Source organism: Musa acuminata, chromosome BXJ1-2 (genome assembly GCF_036884655.1).
Source record: "Musa acuminata AAA Group cultivar baxijiao chromosome BXJ1-2, Cavendish_Baxijiao_AAA, whole genome shotgun sequence".
Lineage (NCBI taxonomy): Eukaryota > Viridiplantae > Streptophyta > Magnoliopsida > Zingiberales > Musaceae > Musa > Musa acuminata.
The window spans coordinates 26,936,704-26,956,079 of record NC_088328.1 but is presented as its reverse complement, the minus strand read 5'-3'; the positions used below and the strand labels follow the sequence as shown (position 1 = coordinate 26,956,079).

At 38.6% G+C, this 19,376-nt stretch overlaps 1 protein-coding gene and 1 pseudogene across 1 annotated transcript; both read right to left on the bottom strand.

Moving 5' to 3' along the window:
• Positions 1-1,241: 1,241 nt before the first annotated feature.
• Positions 1,242-9,615, bottom strand: LOC135606225 (truncated transcription factor CAULIFLOWER A-like). The gene is made up of 8 exons (XM_065097175.1): positions 9,285-9,615; positions 7,347-7,425; positions 3,980-4,044; positions 3,801-3,900; positions 3,669-3,710; positions 2,215-2,256; positions 2,010-2,128; positions 1,242-1,553 (listed from the first exon to the last, which is right to left on the bottom strand). Exons 1-8 carry the CDS (start codon positions 9,467-9,469, stop codon positions 1,445-1,447), a joined length of 741 nt encoding a protein of 246 aa, XP_064953247.1. The 5' UTR covers positions 9,470-9,615; the 3' UTR covers positions 1,242-1,444.
• A 5,137-nt stretch (positions 9,616-14,752) lies between these two features.
• LOC135606221 (probable UDP-arabinopyranose mutase 2) lies at positions 14,753-18,269 on the bottom strand (annotated as a pseudogene).
• Positions 18,270-19,376: the final 1,107 nt, after the last annotated feature.

Sequence of the window (19,376 nt, the reverse complement as noted above, 5' to 3'; positions counted from 1 at the left end):
TTAATCGGATGCCTACACCAGTTCTACAACACCAGTCCCCCTTTGACACACTGTTCCACAAACCCCCTAACCTTCGTAAACTCCGCGTGTTCGGTTGTTTATGTTATCCTTGGTTACGTCCCTATGCCTCTCATAAGTTAACATCCCGATCTTCTCCTTGCGTCTTTATTGGTTACTCACTTGACCATAATGCTTTCCGCTGCTATAATCTCCACACTCACAAAATCTTTGTATCACGTCACGTTATCTTTGTTGAGTCTAACTTTCCTTTCCAAACCCTTCCATATCCTGCCATACGGACCACTTCACTATCTCACTGGAGTATACCTTCGGATCAATCGGACGAGCCTCCCATGTCTTCGTCTACTTCCTCCCCTCCTGATCCGCACTATATCACTCCAGTTCAACACTTGCCCGTTTCCTCTGTTCCTACTCCACTCCACTCTTCTCCAATTGATGGGGCAATATGTTCCGAAACATATTGAGGGAAATCTCATCTACTTTGTTGAGGGAAATCCTCTAACCCGTTGAGGAAACTTCTCCTTCTAACCTGTATATAAAGACGGAGGATATGTCAATAACATTCAACTTCTTCTTCTACAACTCATTTATCTCTTTATTTTAACAGTTTGTCCAATTTGTCTTGAAGGTAGATTAGCATGTGCTTCTCATGTCATTCATCTCTTTGATCTATCATCCTAAGCTCCAATCTCTTGCAGGATTTCCTTTGCTCTGGTGCACTAAGTATGTGTAGGCTGCAGAATCTTTGTACTGAACTCCCGCGGTCTAATATTGTTGCATCGGTTTGCAGAGTACAGAGATGAAAATTCTCGGACTACGCTGCAATGCACTCATCATTTCCACATGAGTTGTATGTATGAGTGGATGGAAAGAAGTGAAACATGCCCAGTCTGTGGCAGGGTGAGTTCCTTTCTTATGTTGGTTTCTTTCTTCCATCAAAACATCAGCTTCCAACTTCTGTTGCCTTACAGATGATGCTTTTTGTTGAGGACACATGAGCTTGCTGTTCAAAGAAGTCGGCTGGCTACTATTCACAGGGAGAACAGGAAGTTACATGGGAAGTACATCACCATCCTCATCATCACAATTGTCTTTGTTATCATCTTTCAGAGAACATAGTTATCTATGTCAGATATGAAGCTTTAGCTATTAGCACTGCTTAACAATAAATCATCAATTCTACATGATACACACACACACACACACAAAGGCAGCAGAGGTGGTATAAGATTCATCCATATTAGGATCAAGCATAATGTAGGTTCTTAAGGTCCCAATTACTTATTGGAAATACAGAGACGGAACCCAAACAAAAGCAAACCAAGACATACCTGGAGACATCAGCTGGAACATGGTAGTCTCGCATCATCATATATTAGCACTATTTCCAGGGTGTCGATGGGAGGAAGAAAAGATGCTACCACTAGCCGTTCAAGTGGCGGAGCATCCACGGCGGCAACAAGCTATTACTGATCCGTACCGGAAGCCGTGAAGCTTCCTCCCTGACGGCGAGGGCCATCCCTTGGTAACACCTGCATCATGGGAAGTTTGAGCTTGGAAGGTAAATTCTAAGAAAACATTCGACTCTGGTAATTGCTTCAGATGAAAGCAGTAGCTGCCATCTTAAATTAAGATGGCAACAATTGATGGTTGACTGGAACAAATATTTGCAAACCCATCCATGATTAATATTTCTATTCATATAAGACAAATGATGATTAGCGAAATATATTTTAGAAAATAAGATTACTTCTTTACAGTGTAAGTGGACGAACTAAGGACAAATATTCGTTGCAAGGTGCTTAGAAAAAATAATTTCTAGATGGAGCCACAAGTTTTCACTGATATTTTTTTTTTGTTTAAAGAAAAACAACGAATCTTGAGACTAAAGTACATGAACAGCATGCAATTGTGATGGGTGTGCGTGGCAGAAGCAACCTACGTTGTTTAAGCAGCAAACTAATACGAGATTATGCAGCTGGAAATACCCGATGTTGAGAGTAGGTTGGGGTTCCGCTATCAAGGGGGGTGGTGATGAGGAGCTTGTCTGGGCTTGTTCCCAGTGTGCTTGTTGGGTAATAGCCTTGATCTTCTGCTTCTCCATGAGCTGGCTCAGATCGATCGCAAGAAAGCCGAGTTCAGAGTAGCAGAACTGCATTTAACTATGAAGCAACATGCAGGAAGTTTTGTTACCTCCTGCTCCAAAGTCTTGTTTGCCGCCTGCAGAGCCTTTTCCTGTGCATGAAAATAAATCCAAGTCACAGAGCTAATTCATGGCGATTTGCTGCGAGTGAAATGTCATCTAGACCATGAATCATTTATCAAGGTTTTTGGAAAACCACACACACGAGTTCTGCAAAGCAAGAGCTAAAGAGTTTTAACCTTGGCATCATTCTGAATCAGCTGGTCTCATCATGCTTACTATATTTATAAGCTACCATGTGTAGGTTTAAGAAATTAAGCTGACAACTATAGGGGATGACAACTCCAGCAGGCCAATATCCTGGCAGCTAACGAAGCTCAAAAGTAAAATAATGTGCATCCAGCGACTACTTATTCAATTTAATACCAATTACTAGATAACTATCTGATTTAAAATGAATTACATGTTTCAGACTATTGTAGGCTTCAACAGTTGACGAAAAACCCATACAGCCTTTCTTTGCATATCATGCTGATTTCAGAAAAGATAGCAATAGCTAAATCTTTTCTGACCGTTCTATTCTAGTAAACTGTGTGGTGCTGTGAAAGTATGCTAAGCTCGCTGTCGAGCAGCTCCAAAAGCCCTCCTCCATGACTGACAGAGAAATTATCACAGAACTTAAGATTGTTAACCATAGAGATGTTGTCCCAGGGGCTATCGGAGGACGTCAAACTCATGCCCAGGAGAAATTGGTAGCTGCGTCGTGCTAATTATGATACTTCAATTGCCTGTTCTAAAGGAATAAAGGAACCATCCCTCCAAGATTACTGTTAAGTTACACTTTACATGTAGTATGAGATATCTTTATGGATATTTTCCTAGGTTGGCCCTTTTTAGAATTTATGGATAATTGTTCTATTTCAGTTTGGAGAATCACATAAAATTAATGAAATTAAAGTCATGGTCTGGTCTTGCTTTTCCATTTAAGTTCACAGTACCACATAGCATTATGTTGTCACAATAACTTCTTGACTAGTAAATAAGCTAGTGATACTTGTAACTATTTCCTAGCTTTAGTGTTTATTTGCGGCTTCAGGCTTCTAAACAAATGTCATGGCTGGGCTAGTTGAATCTCTTATTACATATTTAAAATATGTTTCGGTATCGTAGTCAGGTTTTTATTTTTTCAATTGCCCATAATAGAGCTAATGGCAAGAAAAAAAGAAACCTATCTATCTTACTACAAATAGTTGGGGAATTATAACTTCATGCTATATCATATCTTACTTCTTTTTTATCCTTGTTCATGCTTTAGCAACTGAAAACTAAGTGACTCTCTCCCCATGCATGCCATTCTAAGCCTGGAGTATTAATAGCAGTGCATGTGTAGTTGTCCCGGGCTTCCCTTTCTCTAGCACAGTTTGGGCCACTAGATAAGTCAAATGCAATGGGCAGATAGCTAACAGATAATTATGGAATTTATGCTAAAGATTCTGAAGATTACCTTTTTTTGAAGCTCAGCAATGGAGTCAAACATGACTTGGTTCTGCACCATGACAAATCCATCAGCTTTTATGACTTCGTTGTCCGAGAGATTCACCTTCATTTTGACATTAGCAAATGTAACGAGAATTACCTTTCTTGACCTAATATGCTTCAGAGAAATTTCAAGCTGATGCTCCAGTTGCTGGAGTTCTTTAAGATTCAAGGCCTCAAGTTGTTCTCCCATTAGATGCCTGCGAAGTATTTGAACTTGAACTAGTCATTGGTACGTCACTTGATATATGACTCTTAGCAGTGTCATAATTTGATCACCTTTGACTTTTACTTAAAGCTTCAACCTTAGCCTTAAGTTTTCCATATTCTTGACACCAGTTGCCCTGAACATTATCCAACGAAATATTAGTGATCTATGTTAGCTTGCCCTCGAGACTTGTTGTTTATGATCTGTTGAAACTCATGTTCTACAATATCAAGACATACATGAGTAGATATCATAAACTGATGGCTCAATTTGCATGAACTTTATACTATAAAATAATACCTGAAGCTAGTAGCACAAATATATTTTCGTCTTCAAACTATAGGGTAACACCTCATTGGTTAACTGTTAGCAGAAGCTTTCCATGATGCAAACGGGTATGCAAACTAAGTATAATTCATGCTCCTGAAGATGTCCTAAAAGAGTAATTGAAGGATACCTATGATAGATAAAACATATCTACATGTTAAGTAAAAATCATTTACTCGTAAAATATGTGATATCTTGTTGCCTAAATGTAACGAACATTGTATGTTTGTTGTCACAGCAAACACTCAGAACAAAAAGGAGCCTTCATTGTAAATTTGTCGCCTGAATATTAACTGAAATTGGAATCCTATATTTTATAAGCGATCCTTAATTTGGGCCTACAATGGGGAGGCCTGGGTATACTTTCTATCAAGGACCTCAAATTGGTTAAGCAAACCATCAACACAAAGCGTATCCTTTCTATCCCTAATCATGAAAATAAATTTTGGGTTAAAATTTAAATTACTAAATATGGAGACATGCATTCTTGGGACAATCATAGGTCAACCAGAATGTCGTGTGTTTGCTCCTTTTTGTTGCAAGATCCTGGGACTCGGGAAAGCTTAGCTACAGCTTCCATCCTGCGCTAGTCGAATGCATCTTGGAAATTCGTATCTCACAAGCCCCCTATGATGATGCGTGGAACTAGATCCCGATAATATTTATTTAAAAAAAAAGACCCTGAGAAGGAAAATATAAATCAAGATAATTTATTTTACGTAAAGAATGTGTGACGAAGACGAGATTCAAGACATAGTAATAAATAATTATGATCTTTACCGATTAGGTTAGCTAACATCTTCAAACAATAGTTTTCTATCAGTCAATTAAAAAATGTCAAGTTTCACTATTGACACTGTTCCCATTAATCTCTACCCTTTTTGTCATGTTTACACTATGAACTAGAAATATAAAAAAAAAAAGACCAGTACATGAACCCTCCATCTGCTTTTCTTACTCGACATATGACACCACTTTATGGGAAGATCTTTCAAACGTACAAATTAAGGATACTATATACAAATATTTATCCAACTGTGAGCTGTCTATATCCTTTTGTGACTTCTACCCGATCAGTGCCATTGAGATGGCATTCTTTGCCGGTAATCTTACTCGATGTGAACTCCCAATACGATGCATCTAGATCTCTGCTTCTACATTCATTTTGCTACCTTAATTTAGTAAAGGATGGACATTTTACAGACACCTGAGATAGCTTCGGTGGGAAATAGATTCCTTCAGGCGAGTGAATTAACACAAGCAGTCCATCTTTTGCACCTTCAAGTCTTGGAATGACACTGCTCTCCTAAGAAGTTGTAGAAATGCGTCCACCAAAAACAATGGAGTTACTGCTAGACATTGTCCATGACGTGAAACTACTGTGATGGACGATGTCCTGCATCTTTCTCGTGTAAGATGTGCAGAACACACTATATCCCGAACTAAATGCAGTAGAAATTAACTTGATGAATGCTAAATGTTAGATCAACATGAACCTTTTCCTAGTCCTTAATGTCCGACCTCTAGAACTAGTAGGACCCCTTCTTATTACCGATAGCATGTCATAAAAGGAGAAACGATTTTCTTATTTAATTTATACTTGACCAACGTAACAGTTCATCTTTCATGTAGATTGGGAAGTTCTTTGGTGAACTGGATTTATTTTGATAATCCTTTCCAGTCTTATGAGTCTATTTCCCATCTGACGAACCATCAGTGTGTTTATGGGTTGTTAATTGCACCAAGTTTTTCGTGGCCCTTATACAAATAATCAACAGGTATCATTCACGTTTAGACAAATAAACATGTATTTCTCTGCACATAAATTACATGCAATTCAAAGCATCAAGGTTAAAATATTGAATTTAGTTGAAACAAGCTTCTAACGAGTCTCATATAAATCATGAAAATTGAATAATAATCTGAACTTGACAAGTCAGCCGATGGAGACTCGAGATCAGTTGTTAAAAATAAGGCTCAAGGTGGGTTCGATCAATTATGTATTAAACTAAGCTCGATCATTTTCTTGTGGTAAAAAAATAGTAATAAAGCCCAACTTGAGCATTAAGTACCCTTGATCGAGATAAACATGGTCATAATCTCTCCTAGTTAAACTACCTTTTTCTGATTAATTCATTTCTTTCATAACACAACCAAGCATGCCAATTGTGTCGCAAAAATCTAAGTTATATAGACCTATGGAGTGATTAAATCCAATAGCTTAATCGAAGACAGTCGCTATTAGGAAAACCTAAATAACACTATATGTGGCTAATCATCCATGATATAGTACTTCCATACTTCAATTTTGTGTCATATGTTAAAAGTCATGATGCATCTCTCAGATGCTAAAGAACTTCCAGCAATGCTCTCTACTTGCTAAGCAATTTTTTTATCATGGTAGAAGTCATGACCTCAACCAACACTATACAAGGAAAGATGGCTCTTTATTCCTCATTTCCTCGTTATATCAAGTAGAAATACTCAACGAGTTCTCTCATAGAACACAATGGTCAGAGCCATTTTTGTTCATAAACCAAGTCATTGACACCATAACATGTTATCATCTATTGATCAATTGATCAACATGCAGTTTGCTGCTTATCGATAACTACGCTTGATCTTCTTTGCAGCTCATGCCGATAATCATTTGAGAAGATTCTCTCGTTCATGAAATAAGTTGTTATCAATGTGTTCGATGTATGCTATAATTCGGATTAGAGCGTGAATGAAAAAAACTGTTCCTATAAGATAACACTCTATCTACCATTTCATTCCATATCTACCCACGTATTCCACCGAGCTCATGTACTCTTGCAGGTGGAACAGTTAAAATCATGCCACAAGAAAAAATCCAGAGCAACAGAAATAATAAAATGGACTACTCATGTCTTTACGATAGCTGGGTGTTCAGTAAGAGGCAAATTTTGAAGTCATAAAACTGAAACTAATACGGTATATGATAAAGCAATCAATGATACACGTACAATTAGGTCGAAGAAAACAATATCTTGTATAAACTCATAAAAGAATGTCTGAAAACTGAGAACTTGATGTAAGGTGTAGAGGCGTACAAGATTACTACATGGATGGGCAGATGAGTTCACTAACCTGATAATCTTGATCGGATGACATAAGAGCCTTTTCTGCGTAGGAGTAATACTCGTAACGTTCAAGAATCTTTTCCATGCTGTAGAGAACAATTGACACACGAACATGATAAGGATGTGCTAGATACAATATTTTGTCTCGATTACAAATAGGAAAAGTCCTGGGCCATTATGATAATAAATGTTTAGAGAGTTATCTCTACATGCTTATCAATGAAATCAGTGGGAAACTTCATTCTCATTGCGGTTGCAACATAACCTAGAAATTAATTGGACAATGAACCTCTACAGCATTTTCTATGTATCTCTTGTACTGCACTAACCTCGAAGATAATTTGCACCAGAAATTGCCTCCAACCACATATAAAATTTCAAATTTATTAAGAGACATCAAATTTTAATTTTGATTAGTAATTCAAGTTGATAACGACTCTAATTCAAGTTGAATGAGTACACCAGATATCAACACACCATAAAATCAATGAGACAAAATATCAGAACTTGAAGAAAGAATGATAATTAGTTTGCAGCACAATCCTTTTATATAATATATCAGAACTCCTTGTATCCTCCCACATCAACAAGCAAAATAGGCCGGCCACAAAACAAATTCTGCAGATTTGGCCTATTAGGATATTGTAGAGAGAGAATACCTGCTGATGAAATCTTAGAAGCTTTCTCATGAGAAGCTCCAATTTTTTATATGCACTATTTCACATATTTATTGGAGCCTCATATTCATATCGGGAAAGATACACTCAAATTTGAAAAAGGAAAGCCTATATCTACTTCCACAAGGTAGAGAAAGCAGTCATGAATATAATTTATTAAACATGTAACTGAGACGAGGATCATCAGTTGAAAGATGAGGTGGCTGGCATCAAAAGCAAATCTTATAGCATCAGATAGGACCCTAAAAATAAAGCTAATAACTGAAGTTTAATGCTGAGGCCATGGTGGATAACAAGAAAGGATCGGACGCTTATTCATCAAAAGAGAGGTCACATAATCTCAGTAGATAGTCGACTTGTGAAAACATTGAGAAGAAGAAGCTAAAAAAGAGTTAGTCAAACATGGAGGATTGACATGAGGAGCTTATGCATAAGAACATGTTTCTAAATTTGAGTATAACAATAGTTGCCCAAAAGATGAAAACCCTAGATTTGCTTCCAAGATGGCATACCGGAGAAGACGAACCAAACTCAACGCGCTGAGAAGAGCGCACAAGTCCAAGTCCTAACACCAAAAGAATTACACTTGAAACAATATCAACACTTCACAGTTGACCGGCCTGAGAACGGATCACAACTCAACCAGAAAGGACATAAGGGAAACCAAAGAAACGAAACCCTAGAAACACTCCAAGCAACCGTTGGAATCTTCGGAAACCCGATGTAGTAATGGTTAATAAGAACCCTTACTTCTCGTGGTATCAAACTTCAGTGAGCCATGGCTGCCTACTTTAAACACGACCCGGCAAACAACAGCTATTTCAAGCAAACATATAAATGTATTCGAGTTGCAGATTAATGTATTCACCCCAAAATCGGAAAAGTCGGATCTTTACCCTCTAAAACAAGGAAGAAGAATACAAAACAAAAACAACAAAGCGGATTATACAAGAAAGAAGAAAAAAAAAATCAATCCTCTTTTTCTCGAAAAATTTACAGAGGAGAAACGAAAAAGCAAAACAAAGAATTATCACGAAGAACAGCAGTGCTAGAATAGGTCCCTGGATTTCCTCAACAATACACAAGCAGAAAACAGATCAGGGCCCATTTATCCACCACAGTTCATTCCAATTTTCGCGTACATGAGCAGTCACAGAAGAGATGAGAATTAGGGTTCATGTCAAAAGATTCAGACCTAGGGAAACGAAGCTGAAAAGGTAGGCAATCGAGGATGAAGTAGGATAGGGAGGTAGAAAGAGCGGGCGCACCTGGAGTCGGTGGAGTACTCATAGAGCTTGCCCTTGGTGGAGAAGACGATGAGGGCAACCTCGGCGTCGCAGAGGACGGAGATCTCGTGGGCCTTCTTGAGCAGCCCCGATCGGCGCTTCGAGAAGGTCACCTGCCGGTTGATCTTGTTCTCGATCCGCTTCAGCTGCACCCTCCCTCGCCCCATCGCGTCTCCACGACCGGTGGCCCACCGACGACGATCTCAGAAGCAAAACAGCATACAAAGAAGGAGCCGATGGGGAAGGAGAAGAAGAGGAGGAGGAGGAGGAGGGGAGAGGGATGAGAGAGGAGGCAGTTGCGTTGGGGAGAGAGGAAGGCGGTTTTATAGAAAACCAGAGCAGTATCGTGGAGACCACGCTGTCGAGCTGTGATTGGTTGGATGGCTGCCGTTAAGAGTGGTGGTGTGTGCAGCGACACAGAGCGACCACACGCGTATCATCGTACGGATCGAAGCCAGGCTTTTGCAATAAACCAACTTTCCCACTTACTCTTAACTCTGATTTCTTCTCCGCCGTCCGATCCTTTTCTTGTGACGGCGGCCGGTGGAAGCCATTGATTATTAATTACACATGATTTCCATAACCATATTTTAGGCATTATTTGTATAAAAAAATAACTCAATCAAATTGAATTTTCTACATTGTTGTTAAACCTTGCATAACTTGTTGTTTTTGGATTGTATAGACCGTTCTCTGTCTTTTCAATCGATTGTTTTGGTAGTTGGAAAACGTCTTAGTTTAATAACTTCGAGTCAATTGACTTTTAATGATCGTCATGTCATGTCTTATCTAGAAAATATAGGTTTTTCCTGTCTCTATCCGTTTTCAATTTTATATGTTTGAGATACTAAGAATTAAGAAATGAATAACGCCAATATCTCTTTCCTTCTCTTATTTTTGAAGATGGACACCAAAAAAGCAGTGATTTTTCTTTCAACTATGTGATATGGCTCAGACATCGAGTGTCACTTTCTTTGCCCACATAGCTTACGGTGATTTCTTCCGCTGCCGTCGCATATGTGTATGACAAATACTGCTGGACCCATACATTGCATTTGTAAGTTGGATTCTAAGTGGACTTGCCTTAACTTTGCAAGACAGTAAGTAAAGGACGTGTAACATAATCGTACTGCATCACAAGGTGAAAATTGAGATCAGTGTTCTAACTTTTAACATATGGTACAGATTTTACTGACTGGAATTGGTACATTTCATACATCAATATGATATGTACTGCTACTGGTCTTAGAACAGTATGGAACTACAGTGTGGCATCTCCTACCTATCACGTTAGTCCTTATTTTCCCACAGGAAAAAGAATGCCTTTTCTGGGTGGGAACAGTATAATGATATCATTGGATACCTGATGGAAGACCCAAGGACAATAATTCATCCCTCGAAAGGAGAATTATTGGGTTTATAGTAAGAATAAAATCACATTCAAACATAGTCCGGAAGCCACAAACTTAGGTGCTGCTGTCTTTGACTGCATATCCAATGAAGGGATGTTTCCACACTGAAGCGAGTGTGTCAAGTACTTGTATGAGATTATTAAGGGGTTGTACATGAGATGATCAATTAGTTTAGGGTAATAGCCAATACATGAAGCAGTAGGCATGGAAAGGAAGCCGATGTGCTGAGAGCCCAAGGGGGCCGGACGCGTCTTGGAACCATGCATGCGTACGTGCATGCATGCATGTGGTAAGCTTCGGCAGTGCATTGATATTAAGTGTTGCTGTTTCGGATAATATTGAAAACCGCAACTTGTTGCAGTGCTGTTGGTGTTAATTATAGATTATCCATATAGTTAAGTTAGTTTTAGTACATTGGTCCTTTATATTTAAAAAAATATATTAATATATTAAAGTAAAATATTTAATTTCATTTCTTAATACGATTTTATCGACCGAAGATAATGCACATACTATCATATATAAAAATAATATAAAAAATTTTAAAAAATAATAATTTTACTATCCTCATCATCCAAAAAATATTAATTTCATAGAAAGATAATTACTATCAAAATTTTGCTATCCTCCTAAATGACATATCCAACCCTAATCTCCTGTATCGTGTCTTATTTTTTTTTGCTTTCCTATCCTCCCTTTCAACTTTGTTATTCTCTACCTATCCAACAATAGCATCGACGGTTATCCTTGTATCCTCCCATTTCTCCTGGCTCGTTATCTTCTCCTCCTCAGACTTTGTCATTCTCTCGGATGGCCAACTCGATGATGATGTCGATGACACGTGTAAGGCTGATGGCTCTTTGCTGATCATGATATTCCATAGTAGATTCAAACAAAAATATTTTTTTTATCTCTCTTTTTAGTGCTATTATTACACATGACAATTATCTTAGAGTCAATACCGTAAAGAGAAATAAGATTAAATATTTTACTTTTGTAACTATAAAAATATCAATATAACCTTTTTAAAAATAAGAATTGGGATACTAAACTAACTAACTACTTGAGGTAATAAATATGTAATTAGCCCACTATTGGGCTGGATAATATTGAAATCTATAATATATTGTCGAAACCGGTGTTACACCGCTATTTAATCTTATCCGAAGTGCAAATTATTGGCCGACACATCAATCTAAGCATCGCCCCCATGTTAGATTCGTTGGCCCCAGATATAAAATTTCGTTTGGTGATCATTAATCTCAAAGCCTCGAAGTGATAGGAAAAGGACTCCATACATTTATAAGCTTTTGTGTGAATGAAACTAAATGATAAGTAATTTCTAATTAAACATTAGGAAAGAAGATGAAAGATAGAATGCATCACTTGCGATCAAAATTGAACAGTCAATAAATTTAAAAGATTAAGTTAGTAAAAAAGATCAATAAATATTTATGAGTGATAAGGGAATCCGACATGTGGAAATTCCAACGTCCGATTACTACTAATTTCACACCTACGTGGACGCTTCATTAGTATGACATGTTAGTCGATTACTACATATGATTAGCACGATTGATTCTTCATATCAGAATATAATTTCATGTAAATATTCTCTCGCTTTCTCTCAGTGGTTATCGAAGCCTCATATAACCTAAGTATGACTCTCCAAACCTCGAATCCCGGATTATTCTATCAAATTTTCAAAACTAATTTGCATCTTGTCGACGTGCAATTGACATAATTTTTTATAGAATTGCTTACCAAATCCGGTCATTTTGAACATTGATCTTTGTGAAGGTAATGACAAAAATGAAATTGACTCTGAAATCATAATTTGTAGCAGCAATCATTTTTAACCCTCCCTGATGGTGAAAATTAGGATCCATATAAGCAACTTTATATCTCGTTTTCTGATCTGACATTTATGAATTAATCTTAATGACATTAGCTCGAATATCATCTGATATAAACCGGACTGAAAATAATCAGACTATATATATTTGAGTTATTATCATCGTCTATTGTATTTATTTTTATCCAGCGTGACCCACATACCACTGAGGGTTATTAACATGATATTATATTGGTCATCACCCAAAGGGTGTACTCAAAAAATAATATTTCGAGGGTAAATAATGACCTAAATATTAATCAAAACGTACACATGATTGGGATTTTAAATCGGAACATTGCATTATTGGGGCTCAAACGTATGACACGAGAGACGAGCAAAATTCGGAAACTTAGTATGATCCAAACGCATGCATGCAGGTTGTCACCAAAAAAATATGACACGGTTTCTGCTTAGCGAGAGAGAGAGAGAGAGATTTGTTGACTTGTTTATTTAGTGGAAATACATATTTAGCCATGACCTTTTCTCTTCGAGGGTATCGAAAAGGATGTATGACTCGGTTTACCGACACACATCATATCTATCATTTCTGCTGTACGTTGGTGGTTCGTTTTTATCATAGGACAATGTTTTGATCCAAACTTATATATATAAGATTATCTAAAGCAATTCTGAGACGACTCAGGATAAATCAAAGGTAAAAGGTCTCATGTTCCTAAGGTGAAAATATTATACCGAAAGTATTATGCTCCTTAGGTATCTTTGAGATGGAGTTGTTGAGCTTTTGAGATGAAAGTATTGTGAAGTATTATGCTTTCTGAGATATCACCTACACGAAGACCAAGGTCGAGGGAGGTTTCTTGACTCGGTCCCTCTGATGCTCAAGTTAATAATTCGATGTTCCTAAATGATAACTTTCTCTTTTTTTGAATTACTTAAGCTCACATTTAAGGATCTATGATTACTAATTCGAGCGTAAGAATGACCGAGTTGATAAACCTTTTCGATCTTGGTCTTCGTGCAAGTGACACCTTAGGAGCACAATACTTCTAACTTAGGAGCGTAATACTTCATCTCGAGAGCTTGACGCTTTTATCACCTTGGACACATCTCTTAGGCACCTTGAAAGTACAATACTTCTACATCAAAAGTATAATACTTTCACTTTGAGAGATCGATGCCTCCACTTTGGATCTATCTCGAAATCACTTCAGAGTCATTTAAGATAATCCTGCCCGTATAGGATCGGACCATCTCAGATTGACTAACATATCAATAATATTTTTTTCAAACGGTTCTAAACATATATCTTGGTTGACGATAGAGAATTAAGAAGCTCTTAGAACCATTTTTCTTTCTTTTGAAGTTATACATTTTTCATTTTGTGATACCTATAAACAACATCATTTTTATTATTATCTCAATTTAACATGCTGATAGTTCCCAATTTATGGTTGAAGTCCACAACTACGTAATTACACTAATAACATCTATAATTAGTTAACAAGCATTTTGTATATGATCAGTGTATAGATAGAGATATATGGTTAGTTAGCGTTAGTGCATATTTTGATCGTTAACGAGATTTTATTCTTTTTTTGTTTGATGTCGTTTATGGGATTAAGATATGATAGTGAACCCCACTTGAAGCTCAAACGGAATATTAATGATTGACTAAGACGTCTGACCTAAATTTGTTGGATGACTCCAATTGCGATATTGAATATTTCATACAATGCTGATGGCAAAGTCAAAGCTTCTCTCATATTTAGGTTGATGTTTGTCTGATTCGGATTCTAAGAAACCAATGAAGCTTCAGAGTATTTAAATCCTAAACTCAAAACTCAAAACTTTTGATATACTTAGAGAGGGATTCCTTCTTATAGAAACTTAAGAATTATGTAGAAAATAAATTGTTGATAAAGAAGTTGGAGTGGGTAACTTAGTTCGTTACTAGACTCGTGTCGACGAAGTCTAGACATGCATAGGGTGCACGCCACCTCATATTACTAATAAATGAAGCTTAATATTATTCTGTTAATGGTGAAATAATGGATATTAAATAAAGTAGTACGCGAAGTTTCTCTCAATGTTGTGCCTTTATATATATATATTTTTAATTAAATTTATTGCAGTTTGAAAATGCATATATATATATATATATATATATATATGCAAAATTTGCTACAATATTTATAACCGGAATCCCAATTCCGCTATTTCCCTCCCAAACCATCGATCGGCGTGCAACCCCTCGATTCCATTCGCCCTTGTTGCGTATCTCCTTCGATCCGTCGATCGAGGATGGTGTCTATCGCGGCGGGGAGCGGGTTGCCCTGGAGATCGCCTCCAGCCGCCTCTAGGGTTCGATCTCTCTCTGTGCCATGGCTTCATGCCCTCTCCCCCACTTCGATTCGTTTCTGTTCATTCTTTAGATTATCGTTGCCCTGCAATCGCTTGTGGAAATCGCAACTCATATGAGGGCATCCGATATTGCTTGTGCCTTGTGCTGCAGATTTGGTTGATTCCCTTCATCAATCCGGCGCACCAGTTACGAATCATATCATCTTGAATCGAATGGTTTCCTACATCAATCAGGATCACCAGGTAAGAATTCCATCTGCTTTGAATTGGGCTTCTTGCCATTTACTCTTCGATGCATTCTCCATTTGATGGTTGATGCAGTTCAATTCTATTCAAAGATGATACTATGATATCGATTCCTCTTGCTTCCTTCCATGATGGCACCTTCCTCACCACCACCAAATACCTAGAGTTAATACTGTCCTTGGCCACAGATAGAAGCATAACAGAGTTTGGAAAAGATTAGCATCTTATTGTCAAATTGAAAGTTTTGAACGATAGATTAGAGTCGCCAAACTGCAAAAATACGCCAATTATATAAATAAGAGTGGATAAAGAATCTAATTGAGTAACACATAATGAGCATTGATCCATCTAACTAGTGAGAAAGCAAATGGTGGATTTGTCTACATAACCTGTTCTACTTCGCCTTGGCTTGGCCATCGGGCAATTTGGAAGATGCATTTGGCGGGTTGAGGTCATCCCATGCCTCGATCCATGTAACCATCGTATCTGCGAGCTTAGTGAAGTAGGGGTCAGTCTTGCTGAGCTTGTCCCTCACCTGCTTTGACTGTTCGATGTAGCATTTCTGGACAGTGGTGCACTCCTTCGGAAGGACGGCGGTCTGGAAGAAAGGGATTAGCTCTTCTTGCCAGAAGATGCCATTGTTCTCCTTTTTCAGGTTCACAAAAGGGTTGCTGGCCTTACTGTGCCAGATGTAGGGTAACCCTGTCTCAACTCCCAATCCCAAATGATCACAGATAACCTAAATTGGGACATCAACATTAGGACTTAGAGTTGCTTAAATGTATCTAACTAGTGAAAATTTTCACCAGTATTAAGAACATACAAAATAGACATGGAACAAAGTTCTGATTTCATTATCTTGATTTGCTTTAGAAGACTAGTACACACAGGTAGTATGCAAGGTAAAAACTAACAGGTACAATTGCTAACCTTGGTACACCAACCAGCCCACATATCGTGATAATGCCCGATAGGTTGACCATCGCCCATAAGTCCAAAGTACATTGCAGGGCCGATCAGCTCACGATCAAAGGCCAGGTTCATTCCGCGCATGGGAAATAGTGTTCCCTTTGGTATTGTGAGGACTGCATCGACATACCTGACGAGGAGGCAGAGTAGCTAGCAACATTAGGATGCATGGTAGACAATGAGTGATTAGATCTCAAACGTTGGGGCACATGGTACCTCGTGTTCCTTTCACGCGGCTTGACAAGCTGGGTGGGAGCATCATAGTCGGGTATGTTGAGCCAAAGGCCATGAGAGACAGCTGTTGGAGCCCCTTCGCGGAGGCTGAAAGGATATCCATGAACAAAGTCTGTACCTTCACGATAGGGATCATACAAGGTGTTGAAGAAGTAGGGAGTGGAAGGGTCAGGAGATTCTTTATGTGCTGTTGAAGCGCATTGATCTCCTTACCAGAGGGATCTTTAACAACCTATTTAAGAAATTTTGGAACAGTGATTTAGAATAGAAAGAACTTATGAAGGGAAAATAAAGATGAACATATATCCTCGGAGAATTCACATAGGATCACATGAGATAATCATTAATGTTCTAAAAGGAACCTAACTATATTATGTTTCTACCAATTGTTAGTTTAATTACCATCCTTGGATCATAAACCATGGAAGACATAGTTGACTCATCAAGTTGGGTTTCTGCTGGAAGATTCTGAAGTTGATCTTTTGGATTGCCATTTTATCAGATAATTAGACATTCAAAAAAATTGAGCTGACAAAATTGCAGCTACAACTGGTGGATAATCAATTCATGATGATTTGACTAGTATATTGTGTTAAGAATTAGTGATGAGATTATGGAATCAATGGGAAAGTCACTGAATGTACAACAGCCTGTAAGTTGATTTGCTCTTCAGATCTGTAAAACCCCAAGCTAGTAGATCGGTCGATATGATCTCAAGACCTTGCTATCAACAGTCATTACTAACTCATGATCTATACAGTTAATATTCTGTTCGATATAGGAAATCTAATCAAAACAAGCAAAATCACCAAATCAAACACCTCAACATAAGTCTAAAATAAATCCCATAGAAGCGGAACAGTGAACCATCTTCCATGGAGGCGAAAGGAAAAGATGTGATTCAATCTTTTTGTTGGAATCAAATAAGTCGTACGTAATTGCAAAACAATTGAGTCACATCCTACATTGAGGAAAAGAAGTAGTTCTTTTGATCCAAATCAAGAATACCTCGAGGAAATCGTATGAATGTTAGAAAAATCAGATCTTTCCGCTCTAAATCCTCGTATTCAGCAATAGCAAATCTTCTACTACTATGTCCAAAACCCCAGAAGAATAGACAGATGTAGTAAAGTAGAAACGAGGAGCAAGCATCGGTTACGAAGCAGTCGTCGTCAATGGTGTAGATGTACTTCTTCTTGGAGATCATGTAGCCGAAGCAGCGGCAGGTGGAGTCCTTGAAGGAGATGCAGGAGGCCTTGGGCCCCAGGATGCGGTTGATGTCGTTGCGGTTGTAGAGCTCGTAGTCGAACCCTTCCGGCACTTTGATCGGCTTGCTCGGGTCCCCGTCCTGCACGATGACGAGATGGTACGGCTGGAAGAAGGGCCGCTACATCTCCAAGAAATCAAGGTTCCGTATCGTCGGGATCACGATGTCGAGCTCGGCCTTCAGAAGTGGCGTGCTCGGGACCGACGATGATTCCTTCGCCATTTATGTTCCTTCACCAAAACCAGATCGAAGGCGACGGCGAAGACGAAGTGGAGGTAAAAATGCGTTCTTTTTCCTCTCCGGGAGTGTTGACACTTCATGTGAGGGGGGCCGGGACGAGAAGGAGAGCCTCCAGATAGATGGACGGACGACAAGGAGAGCGGTTGGCTCGAGGGGGGACGGTGGATGATGTCCGCATTGTGCGGGGGATCCGCACCGCGAGGCTTGCCCGACGCGAGCGACTCGGTCCCGGCCGCGCCGCGGGTTCGGACGGACGCCTCTGATATGCTCACTTTGGGATGATCTGTGACGGATAGTTCTTGCCCACTTCGAATTAAGAATTGCGGTGCATAAGTGTGATCCGATCAGATCATATCCACCTATCTAAACCCGAATCCAGGAATCAATTTATAGTGACCAAAGGTTATTTAGATTCTTTTGGTTTTACAATTAAGACTTGAACCCTTCTTTCGTATTTTACAGTTTCATCAAAGAAACGTCAGCCAGTTGCTATCTAATAATTGAGTCGATATAAATCGAACTAATTACTCATATCACATGGACCGTGGTCCTTTACTCATGCATTTGGATTTACGTTCGAGTCCTTGCTGTCCGCATTATAATTTAAAGATTATTGCAAGGAATAGAGCTTCATGTAATAATCTTTGAATTTACTCCACTGAATGGAGCCTAACACGAATTTGGTTACTGACTCGCTTGGCTGCATTTGTGTCCTTGTAATTTGTTTTCTCTTTCGGGTTTTCTTCTACTGATGGGTGGGTGAGATGGTGATGCATGAGCGACCATCTTCCGCAGTGACTTTGTATGGGCCTTTATTTCATGACTTCAGCTGCCAACAATCATGATCACTTCACATTATTTATTTGAGGTTCTGATTGTCCATCTGCCGGTGATCGACGGTAGCGACAATGATCACAGTCAATGGATTGTTTATCGATCATGATCAATGATTGAGAACTTCCGATACAATTTAGCAGCATAAATCTGAGATTCTCATTTTCTTTATATATATATATATATATATATCTGATTTCAGGCCAATGTATCAGTCAAAGATTGGCTCCATTTAGTTCCGTGACTAGAGATATCAAACAGATGGATGTCTTTTGTGATATCTGACCCATCTTTCTTCCCTTTCAAGTCTTCAATTAGGATAGAAACTCTGACTTCATTCTCTTTCTCCTAACATAAGACAACTACGCAAGGTAAGATCGCTTTGCATGTTTTGTCCAACAACGAAATGCTTGAGGGTGAGATAAAAAGAGAGAAGAGAAAAAGAAGAATAAGATGCTTTGGGTTGTATGCCACTATGTTTGCTGTAGCGTGCATGGGACTCTGTTCATTCTGACCATGCGGCTGGGTGAAGAGACGCTGTTGGGTGGTGAGTGAGTCAAGGACACACGGGAAGCGTCGTCAGTGTTTGTTAGAGGGCAAAGAAGTGGACGGCTCCAGAACACATCACATCTACTCTCTTACAAGTTCTTAGA

Bases quoted from the DNA above. Each gene is read 5' to 3' on its own strand.
- LOC135606225 (XM_065097175.1), bottom strand. From the start codon at position 9,469: ATGGGGCGAGGGAGGGTGCAGCTGAAGCGGATCGAGAACAAGATCAAC. The intron at 2,257-3,668 runs GTAATCTTCAGA...TTTCATGCACAG, and splicing joins TTGCTGAGCTTCAAAAAAAG to GAAAAGGCTCTGCAGGCGGC. The intron at 1,554-2,009 runs GTATTTCCAGCT...CCCATGATGCAG, and splicing joins CAACCTACTCTCAACATCGG to GTGTTACCAAGGGATGGCCC.